The sequence below is a fragment of the Lycium barbarum genome, chromosome 6 (assembly GCF_019175385.1).
Source record: "Lycium barbarum isolate Lr01 chromosome 6, ASM1917538v2, whole genome shotgun sequence".
Classification (NCBI taxonomy): domain Eukaryota; kingdom Viridiplantae; phylum Streptophyta; class Magnoliopsida; order Solanales; family Solanaceae; genus Lycium; species Lycium barbarum.
The window spans coordinates 96,644,896-96,666,697 of NC_083342.1; the positions used below are offsets into that span (position 1 = coordinate 96,644,896).

Here is a 21,802-nt window from a genome sequence, read left to right on the forward strand (position 1 = left end):
AATATGAAAAGAGGAGATTGAGTGGGTTCTGGAAGGAAGTGAAAAAGAGTAAGGGAACAGGCGGGCCAAGAAAGTGGCAGCACAAGAAGCAGCGACACTCGAGTAAGAGCAGTTAACAAAGGTGGTAACAAGTTTGCTTCTTTTCACGTGGTGCGAGCGATGAATTAGCAGCAAATTTGTATTGAAGGAGAAGGAGTGCAGCAAAGAGCGAAAGAGAAGGGGAAATGGATTGTGAAATGTTAAAATGAAGGAGTGAAGAGCCATATATAGGCATGGGAAGGGAGCGGTTACCAATGCCGGCCAATCAGGGGAAGCCACGTGTCCCCATAATTAATAAGAGGCGACTCGAAACGACGTACGTACGGCGGTTGTCAGAACAGACCGTCCGGGATAAGACACGTGGCCAATGGAAAGTGAGACGTGACGCAACCGTTCCCGCCAAAATGAGAAGATAACGACGAGCCAATAGAGTCACCGGTTTCATGATTCATCCACTTCCCGTTACTTCGATAGATCGGTGGTCCGGAAAGTGTGGGGACTATCTGTATACGGTAAAAACCGGATATGAGTCAAACCGGAGAAACGAGGAACCGAAGGAAGAAGAGGACGAGAGCATACATGAAGATTCTAGTTCTGAACCGGAGGAATGCTTGGACCGGAGCTAAGCAGAGGCACCATTTGGTCCGGTTTCTTCGTCACCGGACCGGTCGAGGCCTTTAGTCCGATTATCCGTAGTCATTGGTCCGGTAAAGCCGTTGCGCGTGAGCCACGCGTCGGTAGCGTCCTGCCATGGTCAACCACCAACCATGCGTGTGTCAGACAGAACGGCTTACCTAATCCGCTCAGAGCTGTCCTTCTCTGTATTTTTTAATGATTTGTATTGTGTGAGGCCCATAGAAGAGACACTATAAATAGGGCTCATCCCCCTCCATTGAGGGGGCTGGCTTCTTCATTCTTCCAAGAACACTTGTAATAGCAAAACATATATGCAATCTCTCTCTCTCTAAGATTGGATTCGGTCCATAGCAATTATATGCATTTCCGTTGTATTTCTTCAAACAAGTATTGTACGTCGTTTGGCAAACATTAATACACTTCACCAATTGCTTTGCTACATAACGTTCATACATTCCATTTTTCATACGATTTATATCGGGATTCAAACACATATCCTATACCTACTTACAAATTCAATTGCTTATCCAAATTCGGGGTAAACAATAGTAACTTTTATGTAGTTTTCAAATGTATAAATTTTGTCTCAAAAAAATTAAAGATTCCATGGCTGAATACATGATCAAAATAAAAAACTTTGACTCTCGAAATCTAAACTGTGCCACGTAAATTGAGACAGAGGGAGAGGTAGTAATATTTTAGCCAAAGCTTTCGAGGACTGTAGGACAGTACGGGTATGGAGATGGTAACTTCACATGCAGAGGCGGATATATCAATGGTCCAACCGAACCTAATACTTCTTCATACAGAGTAGTATATATTTTTATGTAAACTTGTAGAGTTAGTAGTAATAATTTAACAAATATCATTAACCCATAATTTCAAAAAGTTCTATAGGTTCAACATTATTAAAATGATCGAATCCATCAATTTAAATTTTGAATCCACTTCTGTTCACTTGTCTCGGTCTCTCTCTATTGTTGCAGGACAGCTTAGATTAGGGAAAGAAAAATGTGAGTTATGGCCAATTAGGTACGTTTCTAATGGCTCCCCGTTATCACGTGATCCTTAAATTCTCATTCTCACACCTTTTTTGCTGCATACTTTTAGTTGCCTCTCCCTGCAGCCAACAACCAACCACCCCATTGAAAAAAAATACAAACTTAGCACTCTGCTAAGCTTCTGTTTTAGTCACACTATAAAGTCCTAAGCATTTTTCTTTTATCTTGATCTGTACTTGGTAGCTGCAACATTAATTGAGGTCATTACTCCTCTCATGCAGGTCTATTTTGTGTCCATTCTTCTAGTACTACTTCTTTGCTGGAAGTAACAGTGGCTACTCTATGAGCTCTGTTTGGATCGACTTATAAACTGGTGTTTGTTATATACTTGAGTTGAGTATTTTTGTGCTGAGGCAGAGGAGTTGAAAAAATGAGCATGACCATGTTTGGTTTGAAGGTGGAGGAAGGAAAAGAAGGCCAAAATGGACGGCCATCTATCGGTCCTGTTTATCGAAATCCAATAGCTCAAAATGGTTTTCCTCCAGTTGATCCTGATTTGTCTACAGCTTGGCAGCTTTTTAGGTAACTTTCCCTTCAGCTTCAGCAAGAAACAGTGAAAAAAGAGTGAACTTTTGAGCATCTATTTAAACTGAAAACTGTTGAATTGTATGAACATTTCGTCTAAATGAGCCAAGAATGTGAAAGAAAATTCTTTTTTAATAATGGGTGGTGGCAAGACTTGAATCCATAGACCTACAAAGCTTAGGCTGTATAACTTAATTATCTCTTACAGCGAAAACAAGAAAGCAGCGAACGCCGTTTCCTTTTTAGATTTTCTTGTTTGCTTTCTCCATTATTTCTGTATCCAATGTTAGTAAAACATAGATCTTTATTCCTGTCAGTTTAGTTACGTGGATTGAAAGAAGAAAAAGTTAAAATTTATTCTTTTGATCTACAGAGCAGCCGTAGAAAAATATCCAGGGAATAGAATGCTGGGATGGCGTGATTTTAAGGATGGAAAGGTGGTGTACAACGTTATCTACTTATCTGGTTTTCTGTCATGCTTAATGTCAGTGGAATATAAAATGTTTCTCTGTATTTACTCACCATCTTCTCGTTTTTTCTTTTTCTTTTCCATTTTCTAAAATAGTGGGGTCCTTATAACTGGAAAACCTACAAAGAAGCTTATGAAGAGACTTTGCAGACTGGTTCTGCATTACGGGCTCACGGTGTTGAACCTGTAAGTAATAGACTCTTAAAAAATTTATCCGCTTAGCTTCTTAAGAATGTCACGTAAATCAAATATAATATTGTTCGAATGTGTAACAGGGTGCTCGAATTGGAATATATGGAGCCAATTGTCCTCAGTGGATAGTAGCAATGGAGGTTTGTCTATGTTCTGGACCATGTGTAAACATAATAGGTTTAATTTTGTCAAAAGAACTATACATTGACATCATTTAATAAGGCGATTTAACTTGTTTGCAGGCTTGCAGTGGCTACAGTTTAATATGTGTCCCTCTCTATGATACCCTTGGTAAATAATGGTTCCACAGTCTCCCACTTATATTATGTTGTCTGGATAACAGCAGCAAATGCGGGTCTTGTTTTCATGATTTAAGGTCATTGCAATTCACTAGACAAAAGAAAATAAATTATGAGGTCAATATCAAAATAGACATTTGCCTGTGATGTCCTGGAAGGTATTAACTGAGAATTTGGTTTCTCTCTAACTTCCATTGCTTTATGCTGATGTAGGACCCGGCGCTGTGGATTTTATTATTGAACATGCTGAGGTTGATATCGTTTTTGTTCAAGACAAGAAAGTGAAAGAAGTGAGGATCATCTAAAGCACCTTAATTTTTTCTTGTGTTTCATTACTATTGACCTTTACTACTTGATTTGGCATTTTTAAGTTTTAAATGGTTCTGTTCGATGTCATCTTTGCAGCTTCTAAATTCAGAGTGCAAACATGCTAAACGCCTGAAATGTAAGTCTGCCAGTGTATTGGTTGCAGCTTCCAGATTGGAATTTTTTATTGAGTTTGCTTGTGGTTGCAGTGCTCGTGTGTTTCACTTCACTACAGCAGGAAGAGAAGGATAAGGCAGTTTCTTTGGGTATTAAGCCATACTCTTGGAATGAATTCCTCAACATGGTAATTTACTGAAAGTTTCTTCAGCTCATTATTTTACTTCGTGTCTTCTTCATTTGATCAGTATTACCATTGAAACGCTCCTTTAGCACTATTGCACCTATTGCCTAACATTATTGATAACGGAAAGCACAAAAAAATATGCTTTCCAAAGCAAGAAGCCAAGAACAAGGGATTAAGGGTGACCTTTTGATTTTCTGGGGGCTGTTCATTTTGAAGAATATTTAATACCTTTTGTTTTTCCAGGGTAAAGAGAATCCATCAGAGCCTTCACCGCCACAGCCATTTGACATATGTACAATCATGTACACTAGTGGAACTAGCGGGGAACCTAAAGGTGTAATATTGACTCATGAAAATATGACAGCATCTGTAACAGGAGTTGATCATTTTATGGAAATTTTTGAAGACAAGGTAAGTAAAAATCCTTTTCCTACAATTTCAGGTCATCTCTTACTTGTATATGAATCTGTATCTTATCAGGATTTCCCATTCTAAGTTCTACTCATAATTGACTTTCAATGCTCTTTTATAATTGTGTTGGCAATATCTTAAGCCTTATGATGCTTGTATATTTAGATTTAGACAAATTATCAGAAGTGCCAAAATTTATTGTTTTAACTAATGTTTGATCTCTTGATAGATGACAGTAGATGATGTGTACATATCTTTCCTACCACTTGCGCATATACTTGATCGGATGATTGAAGAACATTTCTTCCATAAGGGTGCTTCTGTCGGATACTTCCATGGGGTAAGGTGTCGGAATGCGTTATGACAAGTTCAATATCTGGCTACACTCAACTTCAAGAAACTGAATGTAGCTTGGAGCTTTCAATTCTGCGTTCGAGTCTTAATTTTTTTTAACTTAATGACTACCAAAACTTTGATGCTTCTTGTTGTTTTTGTATTCAAGAATATCAATGAGATACAAGAAGACATGATGGAGTTGAAGCCAACCTTTTTGGCTGGAGTACCTCGAGTTTATGAAAGGATTCATGAAGGCATGAAAATCTTAGCTTTTTCTTGAGTTATATAGATGCTACTTGTAAACAATTTGAATTATGGTAATCAAGTCTCAAATTATGCTTATCAGGTGTATTGAAAGCACTTGAAGAGCTCAATCCCTTCAGGAGGAGCATGTTCCACTTGCTATATAACTTGTAATATTCTATTCTATTTGTTCTATTCAAACTTTTACATTCTATTGTCCGGCAATCCTTTTCTGATTCCCATCTCAAAAATCAGCAAGCTTAAATGGATGAATCTTGGGTACAAACAGAAGTATGCTTCGCGACTGGCTGATGTGCTAGCTTTTAGAAAGGTTGTATCTTTTCCTAGTTATTATGGAAACCAGAATATATAAGCATTTCTTTAGAACTTCTTTAAATGGCAGTAGCATATTTATAAGTTTAATGGGCCTACTTTAATATATAAGAACTTCAACTACCCAAAAAAACATATGTTGCTTTTTTCTGCATTGATCTTTCAACTTTTGAGGAGGTATATTCAGTTATGGACAAGGAAAAGATAGTTACATGTCTCCTGACTCATTTATTCGTCTTGTTGTTTAGGTAAAGAATAGGCTAGGTGGCAGGATTCGCCTCATAGTCTCCGGTGGTGCTCCCTTAAGCAGTGAGGTGGAACAATTCTTGCGGGTTACCTCATGTGGATTTGTCCTACAAGGCTACGGTAAATCCATCTCTTTTTCCAGGAAATGAAGAACCAACAGAAGAAATATTTGATCTGTTAATATAACTTGATGGTGAACTCACTTAGACTAGCTATGACTGTGTAGTTGTCAATATGAGCAATGTGATGCAGAGGATGAGCCGTCTTACCTCATTCTAATGAGCCAAAACATCCATACTAAATAAAGCATGTCTTAGTAGGCGTTTGGCCAACCGATGGTTTGAAACCATGGTTTCAAACCCCAAATCATCCAAAAAGGCATGATTTGGGGTTTGAAACCATGGTTTCAACTTTTTAAAATATAAAATTTAATCTATAAATTTATATTTTGTAAAAAAAAACTCATAAGTTGATAGATATTTTTAACAATTACCCCCATCAATCATTTACCAATCTCATTAACTTCCACCAACCTTTATTTATGTCCACCAAAATTTATTTATGTCTACCAACCTTTAATTTATGTGGGAAGATTATATTAAAGAGTAGTTACATTACTATTCATGTTAAATTTTCGTTTTTATTGAACTAAAGTTTGATTAATTGATGTTGCATTTTTTTAGAAAGGCCTTCTAGTAGTGTACTAATTTTGTTATAAACTATGATTTGCTCATTTGGTAAGATTATATAAGAATTGAGAATGTTTTGATAGTTTTCACAATTTGTGGGGGTTTTATGTTTATAAGAAAAAATACAACATAAAATGCTCAAATTGTATGTCCAAACATGGTTTGAAACTCCAAACGGGGCCTTAGCCTGGTAGTAAGTCAACGTGCCTATGTTTAAACTATTATTTTTCCTCTCCGAAACTGAAACTTCTCAAAGTAGAAGTTTTCTTTTATCTTTTCATTATTCTGATTATAGCTATAGTGAATATTAAGTTTTTATTAAAATCGAGACAGAGGCGAGAATTTAGAGAGACAAGAATAATGGGAGTATTCTTTCTGCCCTTCATTCATCTTAATGATCTCCTTATATACAAGGTCCTCCTTGCCCTAGTCTAATAAGGTAACCCTATTCTAAAAGAACTAAAATCTTATTTTACCATAATTACAAATTCACCATAAATAACTATTACAACTATACTAGGATAGGGTTCCTACCGACACACTGACGTGGCCGGACAAACTGTTCCGGTCACATTCGGTCTCAATACCCCCCTCAAGTTGGAGCATGAGGGTTTCAAATGCCTAATTTGCCAAGTAAATACTGATGCTGCGATTTTCCCAAAGTGTTTGTAAACACATCGGCCAATTGCTCACTGGTAGGCACATAACTAGGAAGTATGATTCCGGACTGCAGAGCTCCCGGACATAGTGACAGTCGACTTCAATGTGTTTAATCCGTTCATGGAACACCAGATTTCGCACAATATACAATGCCGTTTGACTATAACAGTACATCTTCACCGGAGATTTATGTTCAACCCAAACTATGCAAAATTCCCTTTAGCCATTTCAACTAACAGACTGTAATTGTCATTGATCGATATTCCGCCTTTGCTGATGAGCGAGAGAAAATGTGTTGCTTCTTATTTTTCCATGATATGGGTGGATTCCTTGGGAGATAAACCAACTGGTAAGTGATTTTCGAGTCAATGGACAACCATCCCAGTCCGAATCACACCATCCGTACAACTGGAGATCACAATCTCTTTTCATCATAATGCCTTGCCCTGGGTTCTTCTTCAAGTAGCGTACCACCAGGAGAGCCGCGTACCAGTGTGCTTCCTTCGGTTGCTGCATAAATTGGGACAGAACATGCATGCAATACGCCAACTCAAGTCTCGTAAAACTGAGGTATAGTAGTCTACCGACTAGACGTCGGTATGGTTCCGAATCTCCTAATAAGGCTGCTTTGGCCAACGCCAAACCGTGATTCTGTTACATAGGAGTATTGATTGGTTTAGCTCCGAGTAAACCGAACTTAGAGATTATATCCAAAGCATATTTTTGTTGACAGAGAAATAACCCAGTTGGTCCACTTGCAACTTCAACTTCCAGAAAGTACTTCAGCGGGCCCAAATACTTCATGTAAAAACATGCGCTTAGGTAGTCTTTGAATCATTCAATGGCACTATGATCGTTGCCGGAGATAATCAAGTCATCCACATAGACTAAGACGTTAAGTTGTATACCTCCTCGGTGCATTGTGAAGAGAGAGTAGTATGAGTATGACTGTTTGAACCCATATTTCATCAAAGCACTTGACAATTTCGCAAACTAGCACTGTGGGGTTTGTTTCAAACCATACAAAGATTTCCAGAGTGGACATACTTGGCCCTGACTAGGAACACGAAATCCCGGTGGCAATTTCATATAAACTTCCTCTGTAAGGTCGCCGTGCAAGAAGGCATTATGAACATCCATCTGATGCAACTCCTAATTTCGCGCAGCCGCGAATGTCCCAGAACGGTTACTACCTTAGCAACCGGAGCAAACGTTTCATTGTAATCAATTCCTTCCTCTGATGTATTTTCGAAAACGACCAACCGAGCTTTATATCGCTCGATTGTGCCGTCAGAGTTGTACTTAATCTTGTATACCCATCTACATCTGAGTGCTTTCTTATCCGGTGGCAATGTTTCTAATGTTCACATTTCATTATCCTCCAATGCTTGGATCTCTTGCTTCATGGCCTTATGCTTGGATCTCTTGCTGCATGGCCTTTCTCTAATGGTTCATTTTTCATTGCCTCCGAGAAGGTTTTTGGCTTAGTTCCTGTAGTGATCGCTGCCAGGAAGCTTTAGTGTTGCAAGGAAAAATTATCATAAGATATATAGTGAGCTAAAGGATAAGGCGCACCTGAGGGTTGCTGAGGATTGGGCAGACGGGTTGATGGGCTTTCTTTCCGGAATGTTTCAGTGACGCAGTTGTGCAACCAAATCGATTCATGCTTCTGACGTTTACCCTGACCCAATTGTTCCTCTAGTGGCATATCGTTGGCCCAGATACCTTCCGTCTGTACTTCTTTCACATTTTCTCTATTTGGACCGGCATCTATCCGGTCTAATCCTGGCTGATCCGTAGGTTCGGTATCCAGTGTCTGTACTTTGTCCATTCAAGTTCCGTTCGTACTAACATTATCAGTCTGCTTTCTATCGAAATTGTGTTGGTTCCTTCCTCCGTTTCGTCCGGGATCACTTTTATGTTGTCGACTAAGTTACCAGATCCTACAGCAAAGGGGAACTTAGTCTCGTAGAAGTCCACATCTCTTGAGACTAAATATTCATCATTCTCTAAGTCATACAATCTCCAACCCTTCTATTCATAGGGGTATCCCAAGAAGACACACCTATGACTCCGACTTTCAAAACTTGTCTCTCATTGTTCCCTTTGTGTGTGTATAACATAGTGACCCTAGCACCCTTAAGTGATCATAACGGGGCTCCTCACCGTATAAAATTTCATAGGGGGTTTTTCCATTCAAAACCGAAGATGGTGTTCTATTGATCAAGTACCCCACAGTCAAGACGCATTCTCCCCAGAATTTGATCGGAAGATGACCCTGAAATGTTAATGCCCGCGCCATATTAAGAATGTGAAGGTGATTTATTTCAACTCTTCTATTCTGCTGTGGTGTCCCTGTGCAAGAAGTTTGGAAAATAATTCCATGTTCGAAGAAGTAAGTCTTTATACATGTGAACTTAGTTCTGTTATCACTTCTAACGATCTTCACCCTCTTACCAAACTGCCTATCAACCAGGGCCAAGAAATTTTTCAAGGTATGTGATACTGCTTTCTTATCGACTAAAAGGAAAATCCATTCGGCTCGTGAACAATCATCCACAACAATAAAAAAAAAATCGAAGCACCATAAGAAGAAGGGGTTCTATACGGTCCCCATAAATCACAATGAATCATATCAAAAATCTGAAAAACTATGTTATCACTTAAAGGAAAAACACTTCTTGTTCTTTATTTAATCTAGTACTACTATCTTTTAAGCCTAATGTCGTAATGGACTTCGTTACTTGTGCTGAAAGATGACTTAACCGTTTGTCCAAAAGATTAAACCAATTGATTGCCTTCGCTTTCATAGCTTGTATCCTCGGCACATTTCGAAAATAGTAAAGTCCACCTCGATGGTCACCCGTTCCAAGAAGCTTCCTCGTGGTAGGGTCCTGTATAGCACACATCATTTTGTTAAATTTTACATCACAATCTAAATGATCAACAAGTTGTGACATAAAAATTAAATTGCATGTTAAATCCGGAATGTAAGGGACATCCTTCAACCAAATCCTATTATTTAGCCTGGTTGTTCCTTCTCTCGTGACCACCGAGCTACTCCTATCCAGAAGCCTAACCGGACACTCAGGAATGTCCTGCTGATCGCTCAGTTACCTGCCACATGGTTGGTAGCGCCAGAGTCAATAATCCAAGATGAGTTTTCGGTCTTACCATCCATATTGTCATTTGGGTTTATTCCTTGTGAATTCAACACGTGAATCACGGTCTTCCGGATATCTTCGCTCAAATTGTGAGGTCCTGTCCCACCTGTGTTCACCGGTCCTATCTCTGTCTGAGTTCCTTCTTTGGCCACCACGGTATTAGCCCAGTAGTTGCCTCTTCCACGACCGAATCCCGGTCCTATCTCTGCCTGAGTTCCTTATTTGGCCACCACGGTATTAGCTCGATAGTTGCCTCTTCCACGATCGAATCCCAGTCCACCCCTCTGATGTTATTGTTGTTCTCGTCCTCTTCCTCCGATTTTTTGTCTCTTTTTTGATTTCTCGACCACCAATCTGAATAGCCAATGAGTCGAAAACATCCGTCCACAATGTGTCCGGATCTCTTGCAATGTATGCAGAATGCACCATCTTTCTTCCCTTCACCATGGTCACGGTGAGGTTTCCCCCTTTTACGGCAAAAGTCATGGTTTCACTCCAGTCCTCCGTTTTTTTGTGTGATTCCTCTCGCACGCTTTTCTTGCACCAGCTTCGCATAAACCTTGTTTAATAATGACAACGGCTCCTGGGCCAGTATGTTCGACCTCACTGTTCCATACATTGCTTCATCCAATCCCATGAGGAAAAGATGCACTTTTTCTTCTTCTCTTTTGGTTTCTAGGGTCGTCCTGAGATTGCACGTGCACTTTCTGCATTTGCAAGTCGGAATTTGTTCGTAATTTGTCAATTCCTCCACAGCTTAGTGAGTTTTCCATAGTAATCCACTATGGTCCTTTCCTTCTGCTTGCACTCCATGAGTTCCGCCTTTAGTCGTTGCATTCGAGGGCCGTTGATAACAACGAACCATTCTCGGATGCTGGTCCATAATTCTTCCGCTTCCTCTTTATGTGAAATCGTCGAGCTAAGTGTTGGTTCTATGGTGTTGCGAATCCATGACACCAACAGTGAATTTATAGTCCACCAATCTTCCAAGTCTGGTGACTCTTCATCCGGCTTCTTGATCATACCGTCAACTAAGCTGAATTTCTTCCTTGCTCTTAGGGCTGTCCTCATGGATCTAGCTCATTCTTCATAATTTTCACCCTTCAATTGGACTTGTGTCATCACAATTCCAGGGTTATCATTCGACGCAATGTCATAAAGAGAGATTGTTTTTCTTTGGGTTTTGTTTTCTTCACCGGTGATTCCTTTATTTATCGCCAGTTTCTTCGTCACCCGCCATTGTTTTAGGGTTTTTGTGTTCTTTCTAACATGGCTCTGATACCATGTTAAAATCGAGACAGGAACGAGAATTTAGAGGGACAAGAATAATGGGAGAATTCTTTCTGCCTTTCATTCATCATAATGACATCCTTATATACAAGTAAGGTGCCCCTTGCCCTAGTCTAATAAGGTAACCCTATTCTAAAAGAACTAAAATCCTATTTTACCATAATTACAAATTCACCATAAATAACTATTACAATCATACTAGGATAGGATTCCTACCAACTCACGGTTTTACCGACACCGACGTAACCGGAAAAACTGTCCGATCACATTCGGTCTCAATAGTTTTATGCTCATGGTTAACATTATAACTTGCTCCAGTGACGGAGCCAGAAATTCAAAAAACAATTCTTATGTCAAGGGGACATATATATGCAAAACAATTCATTTTTGCCCTATACCCCTATTCCTCAGCCCTGACCTGTTGAGTTGCTAATTCCACTTTGATTTTACACTCTCCTTTTGTAATCCAAATTATCTTCCGTAGGTTTGACAGAGACTTGTGGTTTGGCCACCATTGGGCATCCAGATGAAATGTGCATGCTTGGAACTGTTGGTCCACCCTTTGTCTTCACAGAAGTTCGTCTGGAGGAAGTTCCTGAAATGGGCTATGATCCCCTAGGAGACCCTTCTCGGGGAGAGATATGCGTGAGAGGGAGGACCACTTTTACTGGATACTACAAAAACCCAGAGTTGACAAGAGAGGTCATCAAAGATGGATGGTTTCATACAGGTTGAGTTTATATTTACTGTATGCTAAGAATATCGTTTCACTACATATGAAATACGTCTTTACATTATCTACCTTATCCTTTGAGCATATCCAGGTGACATCGGAGAAATGTTGCCTAATGGAGTTGTCAAAATCATTGATCGAAAGAAAAATGTTATAAAGCTATCCCAAGGAGAATATGTTGCACTGGAATATCTGGAGAAAGTTTATGGTATTGCGCCCATCGTTGAAGATGTGAGCACCATTATATAATATTCAAGTTTATCAAAAGCTGATTCATTGGAATTATTATATCCATCTAATTTGTGTACTTACAGATATGGGTATATGGGGACAGCTTCAAGTCCATGCTGATAGCGGTTGTGGTGCCACATGAAGGGAACACCAAAAAATGGGCTGATCAAAAGGGGCACAAGGGTTCAATTCCTCAACTTTGTTCCCTCCATGAGCTAAACCAATATGTCCTCCTTGAGCTGAAGTCTGCTGCAGAAAGAAACAAGGTCAGGAAATTACCATTTTTTTCTTAGTTTTTAGGTCTTGTGGAGTAGTATTGGAATAATGATTTGATTATTCTATGAAAACCAGCTAAGAGGTTTCGAGAACATCAAAGGCGTGATTCTGGAACCTCAACCCTTTGAGTTTGACAAGGACGTGGTAACAGCAACAATGAAAAAGAGAAGGGAGAGATTGCTTAAGCGTTACAAGGTGATCATCAATGAGTTCCCGGCTTGCTCTTCTTAACTAGTTTGTCCATATTTATTCAGTTATTTAGAAGGAGAGAATTTGACCATAACCAAATTTGATACTCATTATGGTTTGTTTTTCCAAACTGCAGGTGGAGATTGATGACCTCTACCAAAGTCTTAATGCAGCAGCTAAACGCTAATATGTTTTTGAATGCGGAGGCAGTGCTTTGATCTACTGAGTGATATGTGGAGCTATGTGCTGAAAAAGTTTGAACTTATACATATATTGATTTATTGTCTGGTATAATAGCGATTTGTACGAATAATCATCAGTATTGTTGTCTTACATTTCTGAATTAAGCACCTTTATGGAATCTTCTGGCAGTCATCTCTCTCTCTCTCTCTCTCTCTCCACACACACACACACACTAGACATACTGCATAAGATGTGCAGACAGTCTGTGATCATTCATATTTAAGCCACAAAATCTGGTACAGATGCATCACAACACTGATTTGCATGACCATACCGCAGTATGCTCTGCTTTCAAAATCTATGGTGACATAGAGTGTGCAAAAACTAATTGGATTAAAGAAAACATGCATGCCAGGGAGAGTGTTAGTATTGGTTTTATGAAGTTGTCAACTTTCCTTAACAAAATTTCTTGCATAGCACCTAAAATTTGTAGTGTTGTTCTTATGATGTTGTCATACAGAAAAATACCAAGAAGTGGCAGCCATATACAATGGGCTAATATTCCTCAGCACTCAATATTGTGTAGCCTTCTAAATCTTAATTGAAGTTCGCAAAGCATTTAGAGAAGCTGAATTTCAACGAAATGCTATGGATTTTAGGACTACTATCATGAGGAGGACGACAAACCTACTCTGCTTGGCCTATATTAAAAATAAGTTTCAATCTCTGGCTACGTTGGTATTATATTACTAAGTAGATGGTTCATAACAAGTTACATGCTTGTGATCCACAACTACTGGTAGGACCGACATTCTAGAACTATTACTTTGGTTTTCTGTATGTCTATTTGCGAGACTCGCCATTGGTTCGTCCCAGTAGATGTATAATTTATACGTTTTCCCAAAAGAGCATTCCAGGAATTTATCCTACTTTATTTTTCCTTCTATTCGAAAAATAAAGAAATGACTAATATATCTTAGATAAATATGTATTTACCAAAAAAAAAAAAAAAAAAAGAAATCTTCTTAAATCATCCTAGCAGAGGTAGCATGATAGAGAGCAAAGTGAAACATTCACAAAATAAATAGTGTTAAGAGAAAGGTGCAAAATGCGGTTCCCAAGCTTCTAGTGCCCAAATTTCCCTTTTTCTCCTGCCTGTTAATTGTTGAATTATGATAATAAAGAGTAAAGGTCTTTCTTTGCTGGGAGAAAGGACACCTCTGCCTTTTTGATAAATGGCCGTTGCACCCAAAGCCCAAAGGTATGCACAATGGAATTTTATACAAGTTCCTGCTGCTCTTCTGAACCCTTTCACCCTTCCAGTTGAAAAAACTTTGTATTAAGTCTTGGGGCATCACCACTTGAAACTAACCCCCTGTTTGGATGGTGGTTTCCCCTGGTTCATTAATGTATGATTTTCTATGAAACCATGTTTGTTTCCATTGTTCTTTAAAATTATGTGGTATGATGTTGTAAACTCATGGTTCATTCCATGGTTATATAACCATGAAAAGTCTCAATTTTTGTAACCACGGATTTGGTGATTTTTCCGTGGTTACGTATTTCATTTCTCCATTATACCCCACCCCCACCCCCATCCTACCACTCACCCCACCCCACCCTTGCCCCACCCTCCACCATCCATCCCACACTACCCTCACCCTACTATTCACCCCCACACCTGCCCTACCATCCACCCCGACCCCCAACTACCCCACTCCTCTGCCACCCACCCCAACCACCACCCACTACCCCTCACCACTGCCCAACTCCACCCCACAACAACTCACCCCCACCTTACCACCCACTACCCCCACCCTCATCCTACAACCACCCACCCCTCCACGACCCCCACTTTACCACCCACTACCCCCACCCTTATCCTACAACCACCCACCCCTCCACCACCCCCACCCACTACCCCTCACCACCAACCAACCCCACCCCACCCTACCACTCACCCCCACCCTCATCCCACAACCACCCACCCCTCCACCACCCCCACCCAATACCTACTTATTTTTTAAAGTTCCTACCGTATTCTTTACCTGAGTTTTATTAATATATATAAACTAATTTCTAATTAAGAGTTAAGGGTATTTTAGTAAACTTACAAGTTATTATACAATACCATACAGTCAAACCAAACAATACAAATCTTATTAAACCACAACAAACGACACAGTCTATCCAAACATGGTGTTCATTAATACAGTACAATACAATACAACAACATACTGTACCATACCATACTGTACATTAATGAACCACGGGAAACAACCATCCAAACAGAGGGTAAGGGTCTGGATGGTACGGTATTTGAAATTTCGATACGGTAAATTCGATTTTGATTTTTAAAAATACCATAGTATTACCACACCGAATTAATTCGGTGTGGTTAGGTATTTTTAAGTTCAGGTTTAATATTTTGCTGGACGGTAATTCGGTAACCATAGTTTGTTCGATTTTGACTTACATATACTCATATACTTATAATAGAGAATTATGGCTTCGGCTATTCAAGAAACGTCTCAATTATATCGTACTAACACCTTAAAATATTCAAAAGAAAGTATAAGCAATACCCTTCGTAAATCAATTACACAAAAAGAATATTTCAATTAAGATTAGATTAATCAAAATTTCAACGTCTAAACAATTAGTTTTATACTAATGTACTAGTTTATGTATTTGTTAGTATTAAAATACTCATATATAATTGTATATGTAACTTATATACTTCGGTATGATATTCGGTACTTCGGTACCTCACCGAATACCAAACTTTCCTAAAATTCATATCAAATATCATAATAACAAAATTGCAGTACAAAAAAATTCGATTTCAATATGATAATCGGTATATGCTGTACCATGCCCACCCCTACTTAGAAACTGAATAAAGCCAGGAACATGTAACAAAATCACTGCCAACTCAACAGTAACAAACTTCTTCCTTTACATCACTTTTAAGTATTTTTAAATTGCTTAACTCGCAGCTGGCAGACATAGTCGTGAATACACCAATTTCAACCCGAATTACCGTTCTTAGAATCAAGCAGCAATAGGATCACTGTGCTGCGAAAAAAAAAAATATATTAAGGCTAACTTGGCTAATAACAGGGACAAGAGTTCAAAGAAAAACAAAAGACACTGGATTTTTCACTTTCATAACATCAAATATAGCTTCAAGAATTAGCAATTTTTTACATTTTTAATTCATTTTTTTACATTTTTAATTCATACTCTTATCATACAAGATCTTGCTTTACTAATAGAATTGTTAGGAGTAGAACCAACAGTGCAGGAAATCCTTCGAGATGCTATGCAGCCTTATTAGTTAGTTGCTGATTAATCTCAACTTAGTTAATGTAGCGGAAGGGCTACAAGCGTTTACTTCAACAGAGGAAAGAGCTTAAAAATTTGGTCCAATATCTCAGAACATTGGAGGCAAGGGACAAAAAATAGATTACTCCAGCAAACAAGAAACATGATACTAAATAGTTCAGACGGGATCCATATAAACGATTACAGTACATAATAGATGGTACATCAATCTTTAACCTATCTGACAAATTTTGTTCCCAGAGCTCCCGTGGAGTGCGCATGCATAAAGGAACTGAAATTATGACGAATATATTCATCTTTTGCTCTTGCTTTCATCTTTTTCTCGCTCCCGCTTCTTGTATAACCGCTCAAGCACTCGTTTCGCCTCGCATTGCGGAAAGTTTGCAAGGTCATAGTAGTGTGGTGCAATATCAACCAACCTGAAAAAAATATCAAAACGGGGGAAAAGAGAATAGTAAGTCAAAATTAGTCACGTATAGGCTATGACCATATTTAGTTCTCAAACAAAGACATTTGTCTACTTCAACGGAATGTCTAACGGAAAGAACATAACAGTGCTAGTTTCAGCCGATTAACAGTACTAATTGAATACCGATTACCAAGACCAATTAGAAAACATTTTGCCGACGTGAATTCAATTTCCAATGAATGAAGTTCTGCAGGAGTCTTGATAGTTGGGATTCAAAAAAGTGTTTGTTATAAATGCTGATTCTGCTTGGGAGAAGAACGTAACAGCACAACTTGCAGAGGTTAAAAAAAAAAAAAAAAAACGTATCCTTTTTCCTTTACAGGAAGAAAGGGAGAAGAGCTCTGAGTCATGTTAAAGCAAAATGAGCAATACTTACTAAACGCATATCAGAGGATAAAGCAAACGAAATTTACCATTCACCACGGATATCAGTCACAGTGCGGATGAAATTCCTGCTTGTTAAGACATATTCATTATATATAACCCATTCTGGCTTGTGATCCAGGCAATTTGAAGGATGCAAGTGTACCACCTAAAAAACAGAGATATACACAGCATAATAGTGAGAAATCAACCGCATTGTTGGGCCCACTAAAGCTCTTAGTATGAGTTAATTCCCTATCGAGTACAGATGCTTACTTGATTGTCTTTAACGGTTAGATAATGCCCAGTACGTTCCAGGTGGGCAACCTGCATGAAATACCCAGCTAACATAGCCTTTCTTATGTTCACATAGTAGTCGCGACTGTTGAAGTCTGTGCTGCATAACTTGAGGTTGAACCTGGCCATTATGCGAGCAAGCTGTTGCCTCACATTGTCAGCTGATTTGAGAGCCCTCTGATTGATGAAATTCTCATAACACCATTGAGGGTCCTCCTCTGAGATACCATTACCATCAAAAGCCATAATCAGGGTTAGAAGTGTGTTCTAAATTTGAACTTCTTAAAGGAGATGCTATATACTAGCATATAGGAACTGAGTACAGATACTTACGGTTTTGCTTGTAGGCATGATACACGTTCAGCAACGTCAAATGATCTCCATCGATGTGACCGAACCGATTCTTTGCTTCATCCGCAGCTTTTTGAGCCTCCCTAGGCCGGACAAAGCAATTGGGTACTAGAGAAAAAATTGGTTATCACAGAGGAGGCCCACTGTAGGTCAGCAGATGCATACAGGCGAGACGACACCATTTGCTTGATGAGAGAATACTGAGAAACTGCAACTATCTCCATCAGCACTTACTTAGAAATATCTATGGCACATGCCAACCGGGGGCATGGAACCCAGACAAGACAGTTGCTGATGACAACCTAAGAAGACACGTGCAACTAACCCCGCACACATGCACTTGCATGCATATGTAGTTCAGTTTAGCACATGATATCATATGCACAGGCAAATGTCTATGCACATGAACAAGGCGGCATGGTGAAGCGGACTAGCATTCCCAAGCCTGACAAACTCTTGACATAGAACAAAGATGAGACAGACGACCAACAAAAAGGAACTAAAATGGCAGGAAACTGTACCTGATAGCATGGCAGATATTGAGAGGATTTCATTGGAGCAGTTGAATTCTGGGCTTACGACAAGCATTTTCCCCATCTGAGGATCAAGAGGAAATTCACTCATTATCTCACCCAACCTGGTCATGTTTCCCTCATCATCCAATGCTCCCAAGTAATTTAAAACCTCTAGTGCTCTCATCAACGTCTCCGGGGCAGGAGGATCCATAAAATCAAAATGAACCAGGTCATCAATACCTAGCTTCTTCAAAGTTAGAACTGTATTAGCCAAATTTGACCGAAGTATTTCTGGATAGGTCTGTGGTTGAAGATCATTATGGAAGCTTTTCTCGGTGTAAAGTCTAAAGCATTTTCCTGGCTGTGTTCTTCCAGCACGTCCGGATCTCTGGTGTGCACTGGCCTTTGAAATAGGAGACACCAACAAAGATTCAACACGTACCCTCGGGTTATAAACCTTTTGCTTAGCAAATCCCGGATCTATGACATAAACAATGCCATCTATTGTCAAAGATGTCTCTGCAATGTTGGTTGACACAACAATCTTCCTGCCAGGAGGACCACCCTCCACCACCGGTGGTGGGGCTGGTTCAAATATCTTTTGCTGCATAGCTGGGGGAAGTGTCGAATAAAGAGGCACCGGTTTAACTGGGCCTACTTGATCACCCAAATTACCAATCTCCTTAGTGATTTTGCGACAGGCATCTTCAATCTCCTCTTCTCCGGTAAGGAAAACAAGAATGTCACCGGGAGGTTCACACGTGTGTATCTGCACCACAGTCCGAATAGCAGCCTCGAGATAGTCTCTCTCAGGATCCTGAGTGTAAAAGATTTCCACTGGATGGAGCCTTCCAGGAACTTTCATGAGAGGTGCACCAAAGAAGTAGCCCTGAAACTTCTCTGCCTCAAGTGTGGCACTCATAACAACTAGCTTTAGGTCCGGTCTATTTTTCAACACCTCCTTCAGAAGCCCAAACAGGACATCTGTTGCCAAAGTCCTTTCATGAGCTTCATCAAGAATAATTACTTTGTAGCGTTCCAATAGAGGATCTGCCATTGCTTCTCTTAAAAGCATACCATCTGTTAAGTATCTGCACACACACAGACAGAGACCAATTACTAATTCATCAGCAACTAGAGATGTCAAGAAATTTTTCCTTATAGGGCAAGCAAAATACGCAAAAGAAGAAATATTTCCAAGCTACATTATTGGAGAATCTAAAAATATTTTTATCATGTAACAATCTACTCACTTTAAAACAGTTCTAGCACTAGTGCAGTCCTCAAAACGAATGCTATATCCAACTTCTTCCCCAATTGTAACATCCATCTCTTCAGCAACTCGACGAGACACGGACATAGCAGCCACCCTCCGAGGTTGAGTGCAACCAATCATATACTTCCTGCCCTTACCAGCTGTTTCTACTTCAACAGCATCCAAAACAAACTGCGGAATCTGTATTACACAAGGAAATCCTTAAGCAGCAGCTCGATAAAAAACTTGGTTCTCCCGTCAAAAAGAGAGCTTTATCACGAGTGATAAAATATCTGGGAACATAAACATGAACAAGCAATTGATGAAGCAAGCAGACTATAGAAGAAACACATGCAGACCACGAAGGGGCTAATTTTGCACGACACACAGTACAATAAGCATCTTGCTTCAAGGAAGAAAAATAAAGGAAAAAGAAAAGAACTTAAGAGGAGCAATTCAACTAAATTCGCAATAATCCATGGAGTTCTGATGTTGGAAAACATGAATTTCTCAGTTTTTTTAATCAAGTAAAAAGTATACAACGACTATAACAAAAGCTAAAGGATCTACAAAATATGACTCTCCACATACAACAAGGAACTTTTCGCTTGCACCAAAATAAAACAAGAGAGCAGAGAGTACTCCTCAACTGAGAGGAACTCGACTCTACGCCTTCAAAAGCTCTCCTATTTCTCTTTGCAAACTACCCACATTATAGCAATTGGAACCACGTTCCAAGCCCTTCGGCTTCTCTTCTTTCTCCCGCTCTTCCAATTGAACATCAAATCTTTCGCAGTTTTTGGCATTGTCCATGGAGTACCAAACCACCTCAACGTGTCTCACCATAACCTCATGGTTAACCCGCAATGTAGAAGAAGATGATTCACATCCTCGCCCGCCTCCTTACACATGTAACACCAACTGACGCAGACAACCTTCCGCTTCCTAATGTTTTCCGCGGTAAAAATCACTCCTCTAATAGCTAGCCAAGTGAAAATCCCGAAGAACACCCAGAAAATGTTATTCTACTACTCTAACAAAAGAACCGCAAATAGTATCCAACTTCTTTTCTTCTTGTATGTCAAAGTGAACCTCATCATTTGAGGAACTGAGGATGGAAAAGCATATCCAGGTTGACACCTAGGTAAAAGAAGTTTTTTTTTTAAGTATGATGAATCCTATTAAGGTTCAATTCATTATACAAATAGATTACAATCCTGAACTAGTTGGGGTCAGCTCTCTAGATGCTCTACATACAGTATACTCTAGTTGCACTCATGTCTAACCTAAATTTCCTGCATCATCAAAAATAAAAAATAAAAAAGAAACTCTACGAAGAGCAGCGGTATCAAATACACAACAATATCCCTAGAATATATTATCCAAATACTATCAAACTCCCTGCAACATATGCGTTACTCGACATCAAATTTCCAGGTTCAGAATAGCCAAGTGAATCAATCAATCAACTAAGCCAGAGTCCAAAATTAGTGGACGCAGGGTCTATTAATCTTCTAGATGCCTGGAACCATATCATTCCTAGTAAAGAGTTTGTCTTTAAAGCAAATAAATATTATAACACAAAACAATAACTAATAAGCCTCAATTCCAATAAGTTGTCAGTCAAATTGCAAAGAAGAAGTACTAGTAGTAAATAATAAAAAAGAGGTTTAGAATATCTAACCTGAGTGGTTTTACCACTACCAGTTTCACCAACCAAGATGAGAGTTTGATTAGATTTCAAAGCCTGTAAAAACTCCTCTTTTTGATGCCATACAGGAAGAGTCTTCCTCTTCTCCAAAATATCATAAAATCTCTGTGAGTAAGGCTTTCCATTCCACTTGTTAATCATGCTGTTTCCACCGTTAATTAAGCTTCCTCCATTCAGTTTCTTCGCCGGTGACGCGTCATCCACCACATCAAACAAACTCACCTTCCTCTTCCTCTCCGTTCCCATGAATCCGATGAAACAAACAATTCCGAGAGATCGGATTTTAGGTTTCCCAAGAAGACTAGGGTTTTGAGTTTGTGGATTGCATATATAGTAGCACACAAGTAGGAATTTTCTCGCTTCTGTTAACCGCATCATTCCTGAAAAGGTTTCGCGGTATAAGGCCCATTCATTGTATGCATTGCCGCCTCTTTATTGGACCAAGCCCACTAGCAAAACGCAAATACTACTGTGTACTGGACAGCCTGTTTGCACATAAAGGGCTTGAGGCCCAATTTGCCTGAATGTTCTTCTTCGGGGGCTGCTCTTTAATTTTTGTCCTTCAAATTGCTGATCTTTAATTTTTTTTTTCCCTTCGCTTAAAATACCTGAGGTTCTGAATTTAAATCCCGCTTAGTTAAAAAAAAATCGCAAGATAAAGTTTTGTTGCAAAATTAG

At 39.3% G+C, this 21,802-nt stretch overlaps 2 protein-coding genes across 3 annotated transcripts; one reads left to right on the plus strand and one right to left on the minus strand.

Moving 5' to 3' along the window:
* The first annotated feature begins 1,814 nt into the window (after positions 1-1,814).
* On the plus strand, positions 1,815-13,007 carry LOC132644919 (long chain acyl-CoA synthetase 1-like). The gene is made up of 19 exons (XM_060361586.1): positions 1,815-2,258; positions 2,635-2,698; positions 2,827-2,916; positions 3,006-3,062; positions 3,165-3,213; positions 3,435-3,511; positions 3,627-3,666; positions 3,737-3,831; positions 4,075-4,242; positions 4,472-4,582; positions 4,745-4,832; positions 4,925-4,991; positions 5,077-5,152; positions 5,403-5,520; positions 11,688-11,933; positions 12,028-12,167; positions 12,251-12,433; positions 12,519-12,638; positions 12,769-13,007. Exons 1-19 carry the CDS (start codon positions 2,107-2,109, stop codon positions 12,817-12,819), a joined length of 1,992 nt encoding a protein of 663 aa, XP_060217569.1. The 5' UTR covers positions 1,815-2,106; the 3' UTR covers positions 12,820-13,007.
* Positions 13,008-16,259: 3,252 nt separating this feature from the next.
* Positions 16,260-21,486, minus strand: LOC132644918 (probable pre-mRNA-splicing factor ATP-dependent RNA helicase DEAH2). Of its 2 annotated transcripts, XM_060361584.1 has the most exons (7): positions 21,098-21,477; positions 19,412-19,614; positions 18,165-19,249; positions 17,626-17,751; positions 17,272-17,510; positions 17,046-17,164; positions 16,260-16,582 (listed from the first exon to the last, which is right to left on the minus strand). In XM_060361584.1, the coding sequence occupies exons 1-7, from the start codon at positions 21,368-21,370 to the stop codon at positions 16,456-16,458; spliced, it is 2,172 nt and encodes a 723-aa protein (XP_060217567.1). In that variant the 5' UTR covers positions 21,371-21,477; the 3' UTR covers positions 16,260-16,455. The 2 variants fall into 2 exon arrangements, with proteins under 2 accessions (XP_060217567.1, XP_060217568.1); XM_060361585.1 differs by lacking the exons at positions 16,260-16,582; positions 17,046-17,164; positions 17,272-17,510 and having other exon boundaries at positions 17,642-17,851; positions 21,098-21,486.
* Between the last annotated feature and the right edge of the window lie 316 nt (positions 21,487-21,802).

Excerpts from the sequence above, each read along its gene's own strand:
- LOC132644919 (XM_060361586.1), top strand. The coding sequence starts at position 2,107 with ATGAGCATGACCATGTTTGGTTTGAAGGTGGAGGAAGGAAAAGAAGGC. Across the intron at positions 2,917-3,005 it reads GGGCTCACGGTGTTGAACCT|GGTGCTCGAATTGGAATATA; the intron begins GTAAGTAATAGA and ends AATGTGTAACAG. Across the intron at positions 11,934-12,027 it reads AGATGGATGGTTTCATACAG|GTGACATCGGAGAAATGTTG; the intron begins GTTGAGTTTATA and ends GAGCATATCCAG.
- LOC132644918 (XM_060361584.1), bottom strand. The coding sequence starts at position 21,370 with ATGGGAACGGAGAGGAAGAGGAAGGTGAGTTTGTTTGATGTGGTGGAT. Across the intron at positions 19,615-21,097 it reads GTAGTGGTAAAACCACTCAG|ATTCCGCAGTTTGTTTTGGA; the intron begins GTTAGATATTCT and ends TGTGTAATACAG. Across the intron at positions 19,250-19,411 it reads AGTGCTAGAACTGTTTTAAA|ATACTTAACAGATGGTATGC; the intron begins GTGAGTAGATTG and ends GTGTGTGTGCAG.